The 22312-nt window shown below is 45.0% G+C and overlaps 1 protein-coding gene across 1 annotated transcript in view; it reads right to left on the bottom strand.

Annotated features, from left to right (window-relative positions):
* EP300 (E1A binding protein p300) overlaps positions 1-5909 on the bottom strand; it is a 74462-nt gene extending 68553 nt beyond the window's left edge. The window contains exon 1 of the mRNA XM_029204571.1: positions 4604-5909. Coding sequence (XP_029060404.1) covers positions 4604-4697 — 94 coding nt within the window. The 5' untranslated portion in view covers positions 4698-5909. The remainder of the gene's footprint in view (positions 1-4603) is intronic.
* Between the last annotated feature and the right edge of the window lie 16403 nt (positions 5910-22312).

The following is a 22312-nucleotide window of genomic DNA, read 5'->3' as shown; positions in this document are numbered from 1 at the left end:
CATCTGCAAAAGCCAATGTTTTAAATATTTTACACGTGGCATAATTTAAGTTTCAACTTGCCCATTAATTTCTCTAATGCTTGCCACACTAAAAAAAATTCAACTTCAGAAATTCTCTAAAGAGGGACCCTAAAATTTCAAAAACACACAAAACAAGTTGTCTTATTTTTCCATTGATTGTTGGGTGTAAGAACTGGCAGAATAACTCTTGAATTGTTTTTGTAAATATACCAGGAAGAAGCATTTTACACTTCCACTTGTATCTGCAACATTCTTCCTACTCGTTTTCTTTCTTATTTACCACTTAATGTCCTTACAAAAACACCACAAGGCACTAATTTTCAACTTCTCGTTTTAACACCCCCCCCACTTTATAGAATAGACTAAGGAAAAGGTAGAAAGCAAAGTAAAACAGAGAAAACAATGTCGCAACCAAGGCAGAAACCTTTTCCTCCCTCCCCATCATCCAATCACTGGACATGCGAATACATTTCTTACCTCTGTAACAGAATATGAACTCCAGCTGAAAAAGGGAACCCTTGTTGTAACACATACAAGATTTACAACGTAACAAGTCACCTTAACTTACTATCCACCACAGATAGCTTTCTTGAAGCCCTATAAATGAACTTACAAAGCCTTGAGAGTAAGCAACTGCCAGAGTTCGAGACACTTAGTAAAACGTTTTGCAATTTAGCAGAGAGGTCGGCAATACCTCGCTGGACCAAAGAGCGGTAACTCAAAAACTTCAGAAGCAGAACTCTCATGTAAACGCTGATGCCCGAAAAATAAAATTAAAACACAGTATCACAGGTTTAAGAGCTAACAAAGAAATGATCTCCAAAAAAAAATATTCTAGTTACATGACAAACCACTAAGACACAATGGTGCTGAGAAAGTAAAACTGACATTTAAAAAATCCTTGCCAATGGAATATCACTCAGCCATAAAAAGAAACGAAATTGAGTTATTTGTAGTGAGGTGGATGGACCTAGAGTCTGTCATACAGAGTGAAGTAAGTCAGAAAGAAAAAATACTATATGCTAACACATATACATGGAATCTAAAAAAAAAGGTTCTGAAAGTGTAAAACATAGCTAGTGGGAAGCAGCTGCACTGCACAGGGAGATCAGCTCGGTGCTTTGTGACCACCTAGAGGGGTTGCATAGGGAGGGAGACGCAAGAGGGAGGATATATGGGGATATATGTATACATATAGCTGATTCACTTTGTTATACAGCAAAAACTAACACAACATTGTAAAGCAATTATACTCCAATAAAGATGTTAAAAAAAATTCCTGTCACAAAAAAATCTATTGTGTACACTAATCTAGTGGTCAAAATGCAGATGTATCTGCCCTGTGCCTTCAAAATGAAAACGGGCATAAAATCCAAGCCAATTTTGACACATGGGTACACAGCAGGGCCACAAAACCATACCAAGACCAGAAGAATCTTTTACCCTACTAAATATGCCAGATCCTAATGCCGTCACACCTCTTTCCAGAGTCTGTTCTTTCAGCCCATACAGCATCAAGTGTTCACAAAGCAGTGACAAAACATGTCCTGTGAGCAATGAAGGCAATATATCACCCTCATCATTCCATCACACATGTGATTATCAGAAACAGGTTCAAGAAATATTTGAAGGACAATGTATTAACTATTCTGGTCAATAATTTTACCAAAAAATTTTTGCAAATGGTTTTTATGATGGGGTGGTAATGGAGGTGGCAGGACAGAAAGGCATTTGATTCCTCAAACAGTTTTGATCTAACCATGCCAAGTTAAATAGTATTTTCAATGTATCAAGTGCAAAGATTGAAACAGGAACATAAAAATGCAAAAGTGGTAAGTCTTTCTCCCCATTCTAACATGTAAAACTTAAATGTAATTCAAATTATTTTTATCAACCTAGAAAATTTTTAGAAGAATCTTTGAAAATTAAATAAGTCATTTTTATTCTGCATCAGTGGATAACCTTAGAAAATCAAATTTTAGGATTTAAGTACTAATTTGTTTTGTAACACTTTAGTTTAGCATGTCTACCCAACTGGGTTCTAATTTTCTTTCCTATAAAACTGGAACATGCAAACACTCTTGGCAGGTACACTTACACTACTAAAACTGCAAGCCTCAATCATTTAAAAAAAGTTTCTGGAGTCTAGAATTTTGGGATAATTTTGAACAGTTCTAAATAAAATTAATCAAGTACGAAGGAATAATTTACATTCACATTTATAAAATATGCGGCAACTCAGAAGTAAAAATGTAGAAATTACAAGTTTAAAATGTAATGTTTTAAAAAGTGAAGAGTCTCTGTTAAAAGTTGACTGCAAACTTATACTACACAGTGCTAGATGCAAATAAAAATCAAAATGTAATGGTGCCCAACTTGAAGTTCACAGGGGGACAGTATATTCTTAATACTCATTTCTCCCCTTCCCCCATCAAAAAATCCAAACTGGTTAGCGTTAAAAATTGGATACCAAAGAATTCCTGGAGTAGAATCTTAAGGGGGGTGGGGGCAGAAAAATCAACCTACACTACAAAATTTAGAGAAAGATAAACTCTTAGGACTAAGACTGAATTAATCTCAGTGCTGAGGGTTTTATATTATAAAAACCCACTTGATACATTTAGCACTGTTACAATGATTCAAAGATATTTCAAGTAGCAAAACAGTTTCTGTGCATTAGTCAGGTGAGACAGCACCAAAATGAGTTAAAGTTACCAAATACACAGATCAAATATGGAGACTGCAGCAGTGCACCTGAACAGAGATATTTGAACAAGAGAGCACAGCCTCCCTTTCAGACCTTGCATTACTCTAAGACTAAACTGTTCAAATCAGGAGTCATCAGAACAGTACAAGTAAAAAGTTTTCTCTACAATATTCCCAGTCACTGGCTAACTCAAATGTAAAATCCATTACCATATTACACAAAAACTAAAGAAACAAAACAAAAATCTACAGGTGAAAAATATGTCTAAAGGTGATCTAAAGTCCTACCTAGTGACATTTTAGTAAGTACAAAGGAATACAATACTCCATATGTGTATGAATTCTGAGGAAAAAACACAGGTTTTAAAAAAAAATCCCTGAAGACTACAGAAACTTCAAGGAATGAGGACAGATCAAAGTTCATGTACTGCCAACGTTACAAGCCTGAAGCAGAGGAACTCTGCAAAAATCCTCAATCTTTGCAGGTTACCTTAAACTCACTATACATCTTTCTTATAAAAGCAAAGAATCCAAAGCATTTGCCATATCCTTACGTTTTTCACCCACAGAAACGAGCCTACTTAGAACCACGCTTCTTTAGAAGTTCTCTACAAACTCAAAGGGTACATTTAACTCCATTATGCACTCTCACTGGCAGATGGAGGAATGACGTTGAGCCTGATTTCTCAGGGAGTTAAAGAGATGCTCCGTAGTAAGGGGGAACATCTTGTAGACTGTCAGATGGCCAGCCATTCTTCATCTTCATTACCCTGGCACCTCAAACAACTAAGACAGCAAAAGAGAAGGTCGGTGGCCATCAGGATAGCATCAAACTAACTGTAAGAAGGGAATGATGGAAAGAAGTCTCCCTGAATTTCTCTTGACAAAAGGGCTAGTCCACAAATGAGTGAAGTAAAAAATTTGAAGAGCTTTTTAAAACTAAAATCTGGATCTCCACATATGTTTAAAGTGTAAAAAAGACAAAACACACAAATACAAAACCTACTGCACATTTAAAATTCTTGTATTATCAGTTCATGTTTGCAGTTCATGATTGGGACTCTTTCAACTTTTAATCTTGATTTCCAAGTACATAACTCCATAAAATCAGTTAGTCCCCCATCCAGCCCTCCCCAAAGAGAAAGTAACTGCAAACTGCAAAGAAAATGCCTCTGTCCTCTCTCCCAACCTAAAAACCCCAGAGTTTCAGACGTTTTGGTCTGGCACCAAAGAAATGAGATGGAAAATGAACAGCGCTCCATATTGATTTTTAAAGCGTGTGGGGGGGGGCGGCAAAAAAGCTGGGAATGGTAGATAAAATAATTCATACCAAATTTCGGGTTTGACGTTTAACTTCACGTCAAACCTGAAATCCTGGATCACACACACACAAATAAATAAAACCAAGATTTTTTTATATCCTCATCCTCAACAGAAAATCTCATGTAAACAGAAATTCTTGAAGAGTAGAAAGCAGAGGAAACGGGACAAGTACGATCAGGAAGAAAGGATTCACGATTCCTCATTTATCAACAACAGAAAAAGTAAAATTGCAAAAAAGGCCCTTACACTCAAATGCACTGGCATTTCCAAAATTAAACTGAATGGGAACAACAATAAAGGCCATTTCTGCAGCACCACTCAATACCTCTAATTCCAGAACACATAGCGATATGACATAGTATTGCAATAAATGTATTAGGAAGGAAAGAAAATGGTTGGGCTACTGGACGCCTTCGACCAGTTCATTCAAACATCTTTAAAATCAATCAAGAGGCAGAGAACTAGGAAGAGAGAGAAAGAAAATATGGACGAATAAAGCTGCGAGAAGAAAAGATTAAGGAGGAGGTGGAAGGCCAGGGTTCCCAAGACTAACCTGTGCCATCGCTGGCGGACGCCGAGAGGGCCGGAGATGAGAGTTTAGGCCGCTTGGCTGAAGGCGGCCCCGGTTCCACCACATTCTCGGCCATTTTTAATTCTTTCGGAGATACGGGCGAGGAAAACGAGAATCCCCGGGAAATCTCTTCTTCAGGCCTGGGTCCCCGCCCGGATCCCTGGGGTGGGCTTGGGGGGCTCCGCCGGCCCCCGAAGGGGTTGGGGGAAGTTCCTTTTTCTCTTCGCCGGATCGCGGTGGCTGAAGAGGGATGCGGGCTCGATAGAAAAGGTAGGGGCAAGTGCGAGGGGCCGGGCCTGAGCCCAGGCCCGGAGGAGGGCACAGGCACACAAATGCGCCGAGCGCGTCCGCTGCGGCGAATCCCCGAGAACTCGCGGCTCTAGAGGCGCAGTCCCCGGCCCGCCACGGCCGGCCCCTGCCCAGCCGAGGTCTCTCGGAGCTCCGCCGCCGCCATCAGCTTCTTCCTCCTCGGCGCTGTCCTCCTCCTTCTCATCGCCACAAGGAGGCGGGGGCGAAAAGGGGGGAGAGGAGGAGGCGACGAGAGACACTCACCTCCTCCCGGTGCCCCCTCCCGGACCTGAGCCCCCACCCTCCGAACCCTCCTCTTGCCGCCGCGCTCCGCGCCGCCGCCGCACCGGCCACTAATGGCCGCAGAGAGCTCGCCCGAGCCGAGAGCCAGGCTGGCGCCGCCGCCTCACATCGCGCGGCGGGCGGCGGAGGCGCGGCGAGGACGCCGGGCGCGGAGCTCGCCGGCGCAGAGGGCCGAGGGGGCCGGGCCGAGCAGCGCCGCCAGCCCGCGCCGACGCCGAGGCCACCGAGGAGGCCCCGCTCTGGCGGGCGGCGCAGGCGGCTTCCTCTCGCGCCGCGCTCTCCTCCTTCGCCCTCCCTCCCGCGGAAAATAAATAAATACGGCCGCCGCTACGGCCCCCACCCCCGGCGGCCAGATGCCGGGAGCGCCCGCCCCCCGGGGCTCCGCTCGGGGCCGCCCTCGGCGGCGGGCGAAGGCGCCGCGGGGCGCGGGGTTATGTAATGGTCCCCCCTAGGCGTCGACGCCGGCCCGGCTCCCGGGCCGCGGTGGGGGTGTGTGCCGGCGGGAGGGGGCTGGGGGTCGCCTCAACCCGTGCGCCCCGGGCCCCCTGCCACTGTCTCGGCCCCTGCCGCCTCTCTCCGTCCCGGCTCTCCTCCGAACTCTCGCTCCCGCAGTTCGCACTCAGCCCGGCACCCCGCTTGCCCACTCTCGCCCGCTCCCTCTCGCCCTCTCTCCCCCCGAGCCTAGCACACAAACAAGATGGCGGCTGTTGTTTCTTCCCTCTGCCGAATCCTCCTTACAGGCTAGCGGTAGCAGCGGCGGCCGGAAATGAGCCAAGGGGGGGGGTGAAAAAAAGGGGAGGGGTTGGGCCTCCAGAGGGAGGTGGCAGTGGGCGGGGCCTGGGCCCGAGCCGCTCTCACAATGGGGGAAGAGGACCCGGGGGCGGGGCCGGCTCCAATCACGGGATCCGCCCAAGGCCCCAACGCGGTTGGCGCTTCCGCAAACTCCCCCGGCGTCACCCGGTGGCTCCCTTTAAAGGGGAGGATTTGAAGGGGGGGGGTCAGGGGCGGGCTCGGTATCTATTTTAAGTCGGTGGACACTTACGGGGGACTGTGTCTGGGTTGGGTCTCTGCGTAGGAGATCGGTGGGAACTGGGGGTGACGGAGCTGGCAGCTACTCGGGGAGGACGACAAGTCGCCGCACAGGTGGCCGAATGGGAACGCCGTGGGGATGGCCCTGCGCCCCGGGCCCTTTGGCGGCCTGACTTCCGAAGCCGGTTGAATTTACCAGGCAGGGGAAACCCCGCCGCCTGGTATTCCAGGCCAGAGACAGTGCGTTCCTCTCCATCGCTTTCCCACAGGGAAGGGCTCACATCCAAAAATCACACCAATTACGAGTTGTTTCCTTTTTCTCTTAATTTTAGTTTTTTGACAATGGACATATATTATTTTGATAACCAGGAAACAAAAATCACAGCAGTGGGAAGATGTTTTAATACCAGATCTAAATTCATTTCTTACCCACCGTGTATCCACATTACCCCTAACCAGTTAGCACTCTCACCAAAGGAGCCTTGAATTATTTTTGTGAACCACATCCAGGACCTGATGACATTTTAGGGTGTTTCTTTTAACCCACTCTCAAACCAGCTTAAAAAAAGATCATGTTTAGGCAGTGCCTTAAAGATAACGTAATTAGGGGAAAAAAGCAAAAACATACTATGCTAAAGGTAATGTAAGGATGGAAAAAATCAAAAATGTAACGATGAAGGAAAATGCTTGAATATAAATAAAATGTGGTGTGTGTGATAACAGTTTTGCAGAGGAGGGCCTTGCCAGCATTCTTTCACATTCCTACAGGTTACAGGATTCCTCTGTGTTTGGCCTTGGGTAAATTGGTGGCAAGATCTCCCCAAGGAAACCCCCAAACCAGTATCTATGGAGACAGTTAAAAGCTTTTAAACATATTTCAAATCTCATTGTCCTTAGGTGATGTATGCTTGTCGTCCAGGATACTTTGGTTTTTGTTGGTGCTGTTTATTGCCTTTTAAATGAATGAATAGGAGAATAAATAAAAACCTAGGAGTGAAAATCTTAATGAAGCAACTCAGGTTGCCAGCAAGGATGAATTCTGTCCTGTGATTTCAGGCCTAATTCACCCCAAACTGCAGTGGAAAACCAGGCAAATTGAAAAGGACAGTACCGACTAACCTTAAAGTTGTTACAGGATGGATTCACCATATTGGGCTAAGGTCAGAACTGGCCTTCAGGAATGATTCAATTATCTTTAATAGTTTATACCCACATTCACAGTAAAGAGGACAGAGGAAAGAAATGTGAACAACACCTGGAAATTTTGCCTGTAATTTCCTCGTGGGAGGTGGCTCATCCGATTTTTTGAAGAGTTCCTGACCTTTGGGAAAAGATTTGCCTAGTTTTGCAGAGGATGCAGCTTGAGGCTAAACAGCATTCAAACAGCCCTGGCCCATCTAGCCCCAAATACTGTGGGACTAGGTATGGGAAACTTATCAAGGAAGATCTGAGGAACATCTCGAGAAAATTCTGCAGAGAGGAGTCAGGGGCCATGGACCTGCCCGGAAGGGAAGGCTCTGCCTGCTGTGAATGGGGAATTCTGAAGCATGGCACTCCTGCTTTACCCTGAGTTTGACACTGAAGTCAGTCCTATTGGGAGTAGCTGGAGGAATGTTGTCAACACAAAAGGCAATCAAGGTGAAACTGCAGATGTTTTCAAAAATACAGAATTGAATCTTCAGCTTCGATTATATCTAGCCTAATCAAATGAAAATTTAATCAATTGTGGAGTGCTACGTGTAGGTGAAGAGAGCATTCCTGATGAACGGTGCGGTGGCTGGGTGGTGGGAGAGAGTGGGGAAGGGAGACACACCAGACAGTAGAGCCTGGCAGGTAAGAAGTCAGCCAGGACTGGGTTTAAATTCCGGCTCTGTCACTTGGCAGCTGTGTGACTTGGCTCCTCATTGGGAAAATGGATTTCTTGATTAGACCTACTTTACTGCTGTGAAGACTAAACAGGATAATTTATGAATAATGCTTAACACAGTGCCTGGCATACAGTAAGTACACAATACACCTTAGTTGTTTCTGGTCATTCCTTCTAAAAGGGAAAAGGTCTTACCTAACTCAGAGAGTTGCTAGGAGAATGAAAATGAGATCACTGCATGTAAAGTGATTAGCAGTGCCCAGAGCCTGGCGATTGCTCCTGGGCTACCATACTGGCCTCTCCATAGTCAGAAGGAAACATCTCACAGGGTCGTCCAACTCCTTTAAGACATTATCTGTTCACCTCGAAACATCTGATCACTAATCCAGCTTCCCAGGTACCCTGATTGCCAAAAGGAGACCCCTAGAGAGTGGCACAAGAATAGGAGAAGAATGGTATTATCCCAGGGTGAATCCATCAGTTGCGTCTGGTCGAGATGCTACCCATATGACCCACTGGTACGATAGCCTTAGTTCATCCCTGCCCGCTTTCCCCAGGATCTATACCTCTTGTTTTGTGTTTCTTATTCCTATGTCCCTCTGTTTGTCCAGCTGGATATCTGGGGACCATCCATGAATCCACATAGTCCTCCCTATTCCTTCTTCCTCACACCCAGTCAAGTCCTGTGGATTCTACTTCCTGAATTACCTTCCAAATCAAGGATGTTGAACCATGTGCAAGTATTGCCTATTCACAAAAATTAAAAAAAAAAAAAATACTCTTGCTCTTCCCTGGTGGTGCAGTGGTTAAGAATCTGCCTACCAATGCAGGGGACACAGGTTCGAGCCCTGGTCCAGGAAGATCCCACATGCTGCGGAGCAACTAAGCCCATGCGCCACAACTACTGAGCCTGCACTCTAGAGCCCGCGAGCCATGACTACTGAGCCCACATGCCGCAACTACTGAAGCCCGCATTCCTAGAGCCCGTGCTCCGCGACAAGAGAAGCCACTACAATGAGAAGCACACGCATCACAATGAAAAGTAGCCCCCGCTCGCCATAACTAGAGAAAGCCGGCGTGCAGCAACGAAGACCCAATGCAGCCAAAAATTTAAAAATAAAATAAATAAATAAATGAATCTTTAAAACACAACAAAACAAAAAAAAACCTTTTATAGGTGTGGCCTCAGCAAAGTTTTTCCAAAGCACTGTCATCAAGAGAAAATTGGTTCACGAACTTGGGTTGCTCCTGCAGATGTGAACGTGGACAGGATTGTGAAAGTGGCCGCACATCCTTCACAAGGAATTATTGATTTATATATTATATACTCTTGTAAAGTGTTGCCGACATTTGCAAGAACACTTTTTTTTTTTTTGTGGCCGCGCTGCACGGCATGCGGGATCTTACCCTGACCAGGGATTGAACCCTGTACCCCTGCAGTGGGAGCACAGAGTCTTACCCACTGGACCACAAGGGAAGTCTCCACATTTTTTTAATATCACACATTTAATAAGATCTGTTCTTTTTTTTTTTTTTTCCCTTTTTTTTGCTGTACGCGGGACTCTCACTGTTGTGGCCTCTTCCGTTGCGGAGCACAGGCTCCGGACGCGCAGGCTCAGCAGCCATGGCTCACGGGCCTAGCCGCTCCGCGGCATGTGGGATCTTCCCGGACCTGGGCACGAGCCCGCGTCCCCTGCCTGCATCGGCAGGCGGACTCTCAACCACTGCGCCACCAGGGAAGCCCCTGTTATGTGTATTTTACCAACGTTTATTTAAAAAATTTTTAAATGGTTAAAATGATAAATTTTGTTTCATATATATATTTTGTTTTAAAATATAGATGTGTATATATATATTTTTTACCACAGTAAAAAACAAACAGCTTTACAATGATGGGGTATTATGCAGTCATTTAAAAACTAGTAGGTAGATATGCAGTACCATAGAAAGATATCCATATATTGCTAAGGACAAAGAGAAAATTATAGGACAGCAAGTAAAGAATGGCTCTATTTTTACAAATGTAATTAATAATAATAATGGGTTAGAAACAGAGTGAATATGCACCCAACTGTTACCAGTGTCGGGGTGAGAGCAGTGATCTGGGGAGATTTCATTCTACATTATGAATTTTGTGGTGTGTGAAATCAGAACCAAAAAGTGTTTTTTCAAAAACCTTCAATAGTTCCTCTTTGCTGTTAGGGTAAAGTTTCATGTTCAAGAAATGGCCCTTGCCTACCTGTCTCATTCCTCTCAACTTCCTTCCTTGCAGGCAAGTGGAATTATTTTTATTCTGTTGTGCCATGCTTTCTCTGTCCCTGGGACAGTCACACGTACATTCTTTCTGTCTGAAACACTCACCGCCCTCATCCCTTTTCCCCACTTAATTCCCAATCACCCTTCAGGTCTCAGCTCACACATCCCTTTTCCTGGAAAGTCCTCCCCCATCCCCCTGAGTCCAGGTTACCGACTCCTCCCATGCCCTCCCATGGTGAGCATCCTACACTTCTAAACTGCCCCCCATTTCACACTGTGACAGTCCCTGTTGGCCTTTCCCTGTGGCAGCAGGAAGGGTGACTATGTGGTCCATCTCTCTCTCCCCAGCTCCTAATTTAGGACCTGATGCATAGTTAGAACGCAACACAAATTTCTTGAACAAATTAATGGATACCATTGACTTGTGAATCTGGTCGGGGTTGGTGGGTCTCCCTGTCCATCCTCATCTGTTTTTCTGCAGTGACAAGGATTTTCTGGCCTTGAAAAAGACATGGTCTTTTTTCTCTGTCCATCAGGGTGCCAGCCAATCTTCCTCTCTCCTGAAATCTTTAATGTCTTGACCTGGATTGTTTATAATTACAACAGAAGGAGAATGTTTGTATTCATTAATGGTCTGGGAAACTGGGGCTCTAAAGCAAGTAAAATGTCCTTCATGAGACCCCAAACTGAGGCAGAGGGAAGGCTTGAGCTCAGGTCTTCCAGCATCACATACAGGCCTCTTAGCATTGAACACTTAGGGTGGGAAGCAGCTTCCTCATATCTCCGGCACCTCATACAGGAACTGCCACAGAATTCATAGCCAATGAGTGTTTGTTGAATGAATGAATGAATGAATAAAGGAAGAAGAAAGTTCTATACATAAACACACACTCATAGTACCTCTTCTATAAAATCAGAAGACAGAGTGCCAAAGCCACAAAAGCAGCCACAGAACTTGTAATTGTCCATGTCATTAGGCACAGTGTCCCACCATTAAGACTGAAGTGGACGAGCATAGTCTAAGGTAACTGAGGAACTTGCGTTCCTTATACCCTGAAGCAACCTTTACTGAGCATCTTCTCTGTGCCCAGCACTTTGCTGGATATTGTGAATTCCAACATGGGAAAAACACTATTCCTCTCCTCTGAGCACACTATCTGGTTGGAAAGAAACTCATAGAGGTAAAGTTCCTGGACAGAGTGATAGAGGCTCTCTCAAGGCAAACAAGGATGGTTAATTCATGAGCGAAAGCACTTGTCACATTGGTGCCTCTACGCTGCTCACCAAGGCTGGAGCATATGCTAATGAGAACAGCCAGGAAGGATTGGATACCAAAAAAGTGGGCTTGGCCAGGCCACAAAGGACCCTGTGTGCCATGCTGGGAAGTTTGGGCTGAGACCTAAGTCCTGATTTTTTGTTTGGGTTTTGTGGTCATTTGATCTATAAATTAGCACATCTGCACAGTAATTCAGTGAAATATTAAAATATGTTAGTAGTACTGCAAATAAAAATTTGATTGACTGCAAAATAAGAAAAACGATGACCTAAAATTTGCTACTTTGTATTCTAAAAGGGAGCTCCAAAGGAAGACAAAAGAGACAGATATACAAATAAGATGTCTTCAATGCCTTGTCCTCCTAAGTTGAGTGTAACTATTACCAAAACGTGTGGGTTTATCAGACTGTGACGCTACCTAAAGGACCTCAAAATAACTCTGCTCTGCGTCTGCGGCAGAAAAGGTTCTGCTCTATTCGGCAGTAGCTCATTCTTTACTATTGTTGCTATGTGACAAACTATTGGCTCTCAGTGTTAATCCAAGCCTGCTAGAGAAGGAGGGCGGGCAGAGGGCTCTGAGAGAAGCACCTTTCCCAGAATCTAATGTAACAAATGTGTCCTGAGCATTTTCAAGTTTCCCGCACGGCCCCTGGCCCTGAAGATACAGATATGCAGTTCAGTTCAGTGACCATTTATTGAATAACTCCTATATGGGAGGCACTGTGCTGGGCTCCAGGGATAGAAAGATAAATAAAATTCCCATGGTTTTGCCCTCAGTTGCTCACTATTTAATGGGAGAGATAGTTTTGTGAACAGGAAACTACAATCTAACATACAAGATGCAATGAAAGAGGCTTGGATGCTGTACAGACACTCAGAGGGGGTGCTTCAGGTGAGGTCAGCTTTGGACATGGTGATGTGCTTGTGGGAACCCATATGGAGATCTCCCATGGACAGCTGGATGTACAGGTTTTTAGGGAAATCAAACTCCGTCCTTGCCCTGGAGGGTCTTGCTATGGAGTGAAAAAAACAGAAATGTGAATATAATAGATCAATTATAATACTCTGTAGTGAAGGCTAACACAGGGGTTCACAAAGTTGATGGTATGACTATCTTGGCCTGGAAGTTGTGATGTCCCTCTAGGAGACAGCCTAGGAGGAGCTGAGTCTTGAATGATTCAGAGTGGTTATCCTTGTTAAAAAAAAAAAAAAAGGAGAGGCTTATGTGAAATAATTGAGCAGCTCCTCTTTGGCTCTGTAGTCTAGGCACAGGTAAGAGGAGAGTGCCCAGAGCTGGCACAGCAAACATAAAGCTTAGAAGCTGGACAATGGCCACTGGTAAAGTGGCTTACTGGGGAGCTGAATGTATCACCTGGTGACATAAGATGTTTTGGGGTGTTGAGGTCATTAGAGGCGGACAAGGCAGCAAACCCAGTGTCCCCCACTCTGCCAACCTACAGATATCTCATTCTGTAGGACTTCAGGTACACGTCCATGAGACTCAGGTGAAATACCTGCCTTGTTCTCCTACCTGCAGCCTCATTGCAGGTTTATTCTTTGCACTACTTCTTTGGCTCATCTTGGCATAAATCATAGTCAGAGCAATTTCAAGTCAAGTCCAAATCAATATTCTCACTCATCCTTGAACATTAATTAAATTCTGTGCTTTGACCCAACTCAGCTTTCTAGGTAAGGGAAACAGACTCTGTAAAGGCCTGAAGTCACTGTTGCCATAGCTAAAAGTGTGTAGAGTAACTAATAGGAGATTCGTGAAGTCATGTATTAATTTATCAAAATTGTTTGAATTGGCACCTCATGTGGCAAACAAAGGGTTAACGTATCCACAGGGCTCTTGCAAAAAGATAAAGGAAAAAAAAGTAGAAAAACATTGGGCAAATAACCCTCCCCAAGCAATAAACAGTTGTGGCTGACAAACCTTAAGGTGACTCCCAATAATTCCCACCTCCTGGTGTCCATGCCTCTGTGTAATTCCCTCCCCTGAAGTGTGGGCAGAAGCTGTGGCTCACTTCTAACCAGTAGAATATGGCAAAGGTAACGGGATGACACTCCCAGATCATGCTGTGTTACGTATGACTGTATCAAGAGCAGCCACGTTGAGGAAGCTCACCTGGCAAGGGACTCTGGGTGGTCTCGAGGAACTGCAGGAGGCCATCAGCCAACACAAAGCCGGGGCGTCAGTCATACAGCTACAAGGAAATGAATTCTGCAACCATCTGAATGAGCTTGGAAATAGATTCTTCCTCATTTGAGCCTCCCAATGAAAATGTAGTTCAGTCGACACTTTGTGCGGCCCTGGGAGACGCTGAAGTAAGGACCCAGCTAGGCTATGCCTGGACTCCTGACCCACATAAACTGTGAGATAATAAATATATGTACTGTTTTAAGCCACTAAATTTGTGTAACTTGTAATGTAGCAGTAGAAAACTAAAACAATACAGGAAAGGAAATACCAACAGGACTTTTTTTTTATGCAAATGTATGTATGTATTATTTTTGTATTTATTTATTTATTTAAGCCTCGCTGCGTGGCTTGTGGGCTTTTAGTTCCTGAATCCTCGGCAGTGAAAGCGAGGATCCTAACCACTGGGCCACCAGGGAATTCCCCATGCAAATGTATTGTTAAGTAGGTAATATATTAACATGGTTTAGCACTGTAAAAGACAGCTTTTTCGTCCTACTCTTGTCCCCCAGTGACAATCTTTGTTACCAGTTTCTTCCGTATGCTCCCAGAGCTAATCAGTGCACATATGAGGAAACAAATGTATATTTCTTTGCCTTTTTAAAACTATTTTCTTTTAGTTAAGTGGTATTATACATATGCTATTCTGAACCTTTATTTTTATTTTTATATTGTGAAATACATCATACCCACAGAGGAGTGTATGAAACATATACATACATTTTAAAGACAAAGCCAACACATTGTAAAACCGTCATCCAGGTAATGAAATAAAATAAAGCCAGTATCTTAGCAACCCTACCCCTGGCTGGGTGGCCTCTCCTATCACAAACTCCTTGCTTCTCAGAGGACGTAACCACTACACTGACTTCAGTCATTATCATTCCCTAGTGTTTTTATTTTATTTTATAAATTTACATTATTTATTTATTTATTTTTGGCTGCGTTGGGTCTTCATCGCTGCGTACGGGCTTTTTCTAGCTGCAGCGAGCAGGGGTTACTCTTCATTGCAGTGCGCAGGCTTCTCATTGTGGTGGCTTCTCTTGTTGCAGAGCACGGGCTCTAGGCGCACGGACTTCAGTAGTTGTGGCATGCGGGCTCAGTAGTTGTGGCTTGCAGGCTCTAGAGCGCAGGCTCAGTAATTGTGGTGCATGGGCTTAGTTGCTCCGCGGCATGTGGGATCTTCCCGGGCCAGGGCTCGAACCTGTGTCCCCTGAATTGGCAGGCAGATTCTCAACCACTGCACCACCAGGGAAGTCCCCCTAGTCTTTTTTTTTTTTTAATTTATTTATTTTTGGCTGCGTTGGGTCTTCGTTGCTGCTTGTGGGCTTTCTCTAGTTGCAGCGAGCGGGGACTACTCTTCCTTGCGGTGCGCAGTTCTCATTGCAGTGACTTCTCTTGTGGAGCGCGGGCTCTAGGAGCCCGGGCTTCAGCAGTTGTGGCACGCAGGCTCAGTAGTTGTGGCTCGTGGGCTCCAGAGCACAGGCTCAGTAGTTGTGGTGCATGGGCTTAGTTGCTCCGTGGCATGTGGGGTCTTCCCGGACTGGGGAACAAACCCGTGTCCCGTGCACTGGTAGGCGGATTCTTAGCCATTGCACCACTAGGGAAGTCCCCCTCCTAGTCTATTTAATATAGTTTTTCCTCCTATGTTTGCATCCTCAGACACTGTACAGTAGTTTAGCTCCACCCATTTTTGACCTTTATATAAGGAGAATCATGCTCTTCATTTGTGACTTATTTAGCTTGCTTTTTTTTTTTTTTTTTGCGGCATGTGGGCCTCTCACTGTTGTGGCCTCTCCCGTTGCGGAGCACAGGCTCCGGACGCGCAGGCTCAGCGGCCATGGCTCATGGGCCTAGCCGCTCCGCGGCATGTGGGATCTTCTCAGACCGGGGCACGAACCCGTGTCCCCTGCATTGGCAGGCGGACTCTCAACCACTGCGCCACCAGGGAAGCCCTAGCTCGCATTTTTATGCACCTCGGCCATGAGGATGAATGAAGTTGTGAGTTGTTCATTCTATTGTTGTATGGTTTTCCACTGTTTTTAACAAACTACAATTTATTTTTCCATTCTACTATGGATGGACATTTAAGATTTTACATTTTTGTTCCATTGGGAACAATTCTGCTCTGAAATTCATTTACATAACTCCTGGTATACATGGGCAAGGCTTTCTCAAGGAGTATAGATACCAGGATTGGAATTTCTGGGATATAGGGCATTCATATCTTCAGCTTTTCTGAGCAGTTTATCAGTTTATACTCCTGCCGGCAGTGTATGAGAGTTCCTATTGCTCCACAGTGTATGAGAGTTCCTATTGCTCCACATCATTGAGGACATTTGGTATTGTCAGACTTCTTAATTTTAGCTACTCTGGTGGGAATGCAGTGCAGTCTTGGTGTGATTTTAATTTGTATTTCCCTTAATGCCCATTAGGAGTTCTTCTTTTATGGAGTGCCAGTTCAAGCTTTTGTTCAATTTTCCATTGGTTTGTTTGTCTTTGTCTGATTGATGATTTGTAATTTCCCACTTTGTCGTTGTCCTTTAACTTTGCAAATGGATCTCAAGTATATAGGATGTTCACCTTCAATTATGAAAAGAGATGATAAAACTATGATGGCGTTCTTTTTGTTATCAGATTGGGCAAATATCAAGGAGTTTGATAATATTCTTGGCTGGCATGTGAAGAATGTATAGTAGTACATTACAGACGGGTGTGTAAATTGGTGAACTTCTATGATATCAGCATGGCACACCTAACACACTTTGAAATGTATGTATGGTTTGACTCAGCCATTTCATTTCTAGGAATTTATCCTGTGATATACAGCTGTTCCCCAACTTACGATGGTTCAACCTTAGGATGGTGCGAAAGTGACAGTCATTTAGTAGAAACCATACTTCAAATTTTGAATTTGGATCTTTTCCTGAGTTAGTGGTATTTGGGAGAATTGCTCTCTCAGGATGCTGGGCAGGGCAGCAGCTATGGCTCCCAGGCAGCCACGTGATCACGAGGGTAAACACCCAATACACCTACAACCATTCTGGACCCAGACAGCCACTCTGTTTTTCACTTTCAGTACAGTATTCATATAATGACATGAGATAGTCGACACTTTATTATCAAATAGGCTTTGTGTTAGATGATTTTGCCCAACTGTAGGCTAATGTAAGTGTTCTGAGCACGTTTAAGGTAGGCTCAGCTAAACTTGATGTGTTGTAGGTTTAGGTGTATTGAATGCATTTTTAAAAATAAATTTATTTATTATTATTATTATTTATTTTTGGCTGTGTTGGGTCTTCGTTGCTGCACGTGGGCTTTCTCTAGTTGTGATGAGTGGGGGCTACTCTTTGCTGCAGTGCACGGGCTTCTCATTGCCGTAGCTTCTCTTGTTGTGGAGCACGGGGTCTAGGCACACGGGCTTCAGTAGTTGTAGCGCATGGACTTAGTCGCTGCATGGCATGTGGGATCTTCCTGGACCAGGGCTCAAACCCGTGTCCCCTGAATTGACAGGTGGATTCTTAACCACTGCGCCACCAGGGAAGTCCCTTGAATGCATTTTTGACTTATAGTATTTTCAACTTATGATGGGTTATAGGGACATAACCCCATCTTAAGGTCGAGGAAGGTCTGTATTCGCTTATGTGTGAAATGACACATTCAAGGTTATTCAGGGTAACATTGTTATAATAGCAAAAGATTGAAAACAACTTAAATACCTAGCAGCTAAGGACTGCTTCAATAATTTATGACGCATCTTTACAAAGGAAGATGCAGATTTAAAAAAAATTTATACAAGCTGAAAAGGAATATCTTTCAAGATACATTGTTAAGAAGGAAAATAGCCAGGTGTAGAATACTGTGTATAATATGCTACAGCACCTACAGTATATATGCACATATGCTTGTATTTGCAAAGAATATCTTGAAAGGATCCTCAAGAAAATAGGTATAGTGGGTGATTGGGGAATTAGGGTGGAAAGAGACTTTTTTTTACTGTATGTCCCTTTGCACCTTTTGGATTTTCTACTAGGTGCACATATCACCTAAAAGTAAGTTAAATAATTTTAAAATGTATTGAGCTCCAATTATGGGCCAGTTCTGTGCTAAATCCTAGAGATACGGTGGTGACCAAAACAAAGACTTTGCCTTGTGGAGCTCCTCGTCTAGTGATGGGTGACTGTCCCTGAAACCATCATTGGGGTGATATGTGATGAGCGCTGTAATAGGGGACATTGAGGCACTTTGGAGGAAAGTGACACAAAGCAGGGACGTCTAACAGAGCCTTGCAGGTGAGCAGGCAGCCTGATGTTTACGTGAGGAGCAGAAAGAAGAGGGAGCCAGCCTGTGGAGGTGGCTTGCAGAGACCACAGGCCCCAGCAGAGGAAACAGCATTTATGGAGGGAGAGCAGAGCTCTGTCCATTTGAGGAACTGAAAGAAGTTCGGCTCAGCAGGAAGTTGACAAGAGCAGAGCTGGTTTTCAGAAAAAGCCACAGTAGAAGTATGGGGAAAGGATTGAAAGGGGACGAGAGTGGAGTCCAGAAGACTGGTTAGGAAGCTTCTGTTGTCATCAGGTGATAGAGGACAGGTGGCTGGATCAAGATGGTGGCCGTGGGGATAGAAAGGATGGGACAGATTCCAGAGATATGGAGAATATAGAATTTACAGACCTGGTGGTTGGATGACAGGGTGAAGGAGAGAAAGGATCAGTATAACAATAAAGGCTAATATTTGGTAAGGATTTACCACGCGGTAGTACCTGCCCAGCACTTGGCGTGACTCCGTCATTCAGCCGTCTCAGTGATCTGGAGAGGTAGGTCTGCCACGATAAGAGTGTACAGATTTAAAGGAGGTTAAGGAACTTGCTTGAAGTCACATAGGTACTATGTAGCAGAATCAGCATTTGAAGCCATATATCTGGCTGCCAAGTTCATGCTCTCGACCCACCTCTTAAGGGTGACTCCCAGGTGTCAGGTTTGGGCAAATGAGTGGCTGATGACTCTATTTATTGAGAGAAGAAGGTTTGAGGAAGAAAATGGACATCTATTCTTCTAAGTTAAGGTCCCTGCAAGACCCTACCTGAGTAGGTTAAGTACAATAGGCAGTTTTACATATAAAACTGGAGAAAGTTCTGGGCTGGAAATTTGGGTATCATCAGGATACAAATAGTGCCTGAGGTCAAAGGAGTGGATGAAAGCAGACTGAGACAAACTAAGTAAGAGCAAAGAGGAGCCAGTACAGTTTTTTTTTTTAGCAAGGAAGTCACATAATTAAATCTTGTTTACAGGAAGATAACTCTGGTAGCAATGTAGAAGATTGGCTGATTTGGAGACATACGTAGTAGAAAATCCAATACATGTGTTCATGTTATCATTTAATCATCTTCCAAGCATCACTACACACTTTGTACCAGGGATCACCAAGCCCAGGGAACACAGAGACAAACCAGACCCTGTCCTTGACCTCGTGAGACTTTGGGGCCAGGAAGGAGTGAGATTAGTGAACCTCGTATTACAAGAGGAGTAGGTGGGCACAGGGTGCTGTAGGAGCACAGAGGAGGGAGAGGAGATCTAAATCCACCTTGGGCAGGGGGTTCCATAATAGAAGACATGGCTAGGGGTTTCCTTGGTGGTCTAGTGGTTAGGACTCAGCACTTTCATGGCCAGGTTCAATCCCTGGTTGGGGAACTGTGATCTCACAAGCTGTGCGTCATGGTGAAAAAAAAAAAAAAAAAGAAGACGAAGAAGCAGAAGAAGCAGCAGAAGACATGGCTAGAGGTTCATTACTTCTTGATGAACAAGTAAGAGACACCTAGATGAGTAACAGGCAGACCATTGCAGGCAGAGCCAGCAGGGTGGGTGAAGGTACCACTAACTTAAAATGCTTCGTTCAGTAACTTCATAGGATTAAGTGAGACTGGGGCAATGGGTGCCTGTGTGGAGAAGGGAAGTAGATAAGGCTGGAGACCTGGATAAGCTCCTAAAAAGCTGGGGTGCGCTTAAAGAAGGAGATTGAATTTTATCCTGAAAATAGTGGTAAAACTTTGGAGGTAAGCAGGGAGGTTATGTGATCAGATTTGCCCTTTAGAAAGATCCCTGTGGCTGCAATGTGGGGAATGGGCAGGAGGAGGCCAGATGCCCAGCAAGAAAGATAGCTGGGAGGATGCTGCGGTGGGAGTGGGGAATGGTGATAGTGATCCAGGTAGAAATGATAAGGACTTGAATTCAGGTGTATGTACTACTCAGCTCTCTCTAAGTTATGCTGCATAACAAACAACTTTAAAATCTCATGGCAGGGCTTCCCTGGTGGCGCAGTGGTTGAGAGTCCGCCTGCCGATCCAGGGGACACGGGTTCGTGACCCGGTCCGGGAAGATCCCACCTGCCGCGGGGAGGCTGGGCCCAGGAGCCATTGCCGCTGAGCCTGCGCGTCCGGAGCCTGTGCTCCGCAACGGGAGAGGCCACAACAGTGAGAGGCCCGCGTACCGCAAAAAAGAAAAAAAAAAATCTCATGGCATATGGCAACATATACCTATTTTTCCCTCATGTAACATGAAGGTTGCAGGTTGGCTATCCCTCTGCTAGATGCAGCTGCACAAATCTTTTCTTTCTGGAACCCGGGATGAAGGAACAGCCACCTTCTGAGACATGTTGTTCTCATAGCAGAGGGTTGGAGAAAAAGCCCCCCGGTCAAGCCACACAATTGCGTTTAAAGCTCTGCTCAGTTGTGACAAAGGTCACATACACTTAAATCCCACTGGCCAAAGCATATCAAGTGGCAAAATCCAAAGTCAGTAGGCCAGGGAAATTTGTTATGTGTTGGAGGGAATGAATGATTGTGAACATATAAGACAGTTGATAGCAACCTGTCGTTGAGGACAGAAAGGAAAAATTGATTAGAATCTTGTCATTTGGTGGATTTGATTGGATGTGCCAAGGACTACCTCAGGTGGTTAAGTCAAAGGTGGTACCACTCAGTAAGAAAAGGGATACAGGAAGAGGAACCTTGTAGTAGATGATGCTCAACATCAAATCTGCCTTCTTGTGATAATGGTACCCTGGTTTTGCTTTAAGGGAACCATTCCTCCCCCACTTTCAACCGTTATGCTTCGGGTGAAACCTCTTCCAGCCTCTTACCAAGGGTGGAGCATGTGACCTAGTCTTAAGCCAATAAGAACATTCTGTACCCTTGAACACAATAATCGGTTCAAGATGGGTTCATGACACAAATCTGGTCAATCAGAGCCAATGAGGCTCAATTTTAGGTCTTTAATTTGCTGACTTGAATGAGAAAGGCCAGAGTTATGGCAGCACCATGGGAATGGAATAGAGCCTAGGAATAGAGTCAGCACAGAGGAAGCAGGGCAGGGAGAAGATATGAGACTGGTTCCTGGTGATACCACCTGAACTTTGACCAAGCCATATGTGGAGCAATCCCAGGGAAATACGAATTCTAAGCATCAGAAACCCAGAGGGAAAAGCTAGAGAATGAGTGGTTCATGGAGGTAAGAATAATCCAAGCAAGAGATAATGTGGAATTGAAGTAAGTCAGTGGCTTTGGAAATGGATAGAAAGACTGAGTGAGAAACATGTTTGAAGACCATGGAATTTGTCGGCTCACAGCACATGGGGGTTAATGGAGAGAAAGGTGAAGATGATGATGTACTAGTAGAGAGCGAGAAATATTTGGAGAGATGGTGAAAGCATTGAGATCAAGAGTACAGGGCTTCCCTGGTGGCGCAGTGCTTAAGAATCCACCTGCCAATGCAGGGAACACAGGTTCGAGCCCTGGTCCGGGAAGATCCCACATGCCGCGGAGCAACTAAGCCCGTGCACCACAGCTACTGAGCCTGCGCTCTAGAGCCCATGAGCCACAACTGCTGAAGCCCGCGTGCCTAGAGTCTGTGCTCCGCAACAAGAGAAGCCATTGCAGTGAGAAGCCCGCGCACCACAACAAAGAGTAGCCCCCGCTCGCCGCAACTAGAGAAAAGCCACGCACAGCAACAAAGGACAAAAGCAGCCAAAATAAATAAATAAATTTATTAAAAAAGAAAAAAGAGTACAGAAAGTGGGGCATTCTTGAGGGTCAAAGAATAGGTTCTATTTTGGACACGTTCAATCTGAGGTGCCTATTGCGGACAGAAAGGCTGGTATGGAACATGGTAAACAATGGGTCAAGAATGGAGATGTAGGGCTTCCCTGGTGGCGCAGTGCTTGGGAGTCTGCCTGCCGATGCAGGGGACACGGGTTCGTGCCCCGGTCCGGGAAGATCCCACATGCCGCGGAGCAGCTGGGCCCGTGAGCCATGGCCGCTGAGCCTGCGTGTCCGGAGCCTGTGCTCCGCAACGGGAGAGGCCACAGCAGTGACAGACCCGCGTACCGCAAAAACAAAACAAAACAAAACAAAACACACAAAAAAGAATGGAGATGTAGACTCAGAAAATGTCAGTATATAGTTAAGAGTAGAAGCTAAGG

This window comes from Monodon monoceros, unplaced genomic scaffold (assembly GCF_005190385.1).
Source record: "Monodon monoceros isolate NGI ecotype Baffin Bay Population unplaced genomic scaffold, NGI_Narwhal_1 Super_Scaffold_6, whole genome shotgun sequence".
Taxonomy (NCBI): domain Eukaryota; kingdom Metazoa; phylum Chordata; class Mammalia; order Artiodactyla; family Monodontidae; genus Monodon; species Monodon monoceros.
Note: the sequence above shows the minus strand (reverse complement) of the source record. Positions and strands in the feature narration are given on the sequence as shown.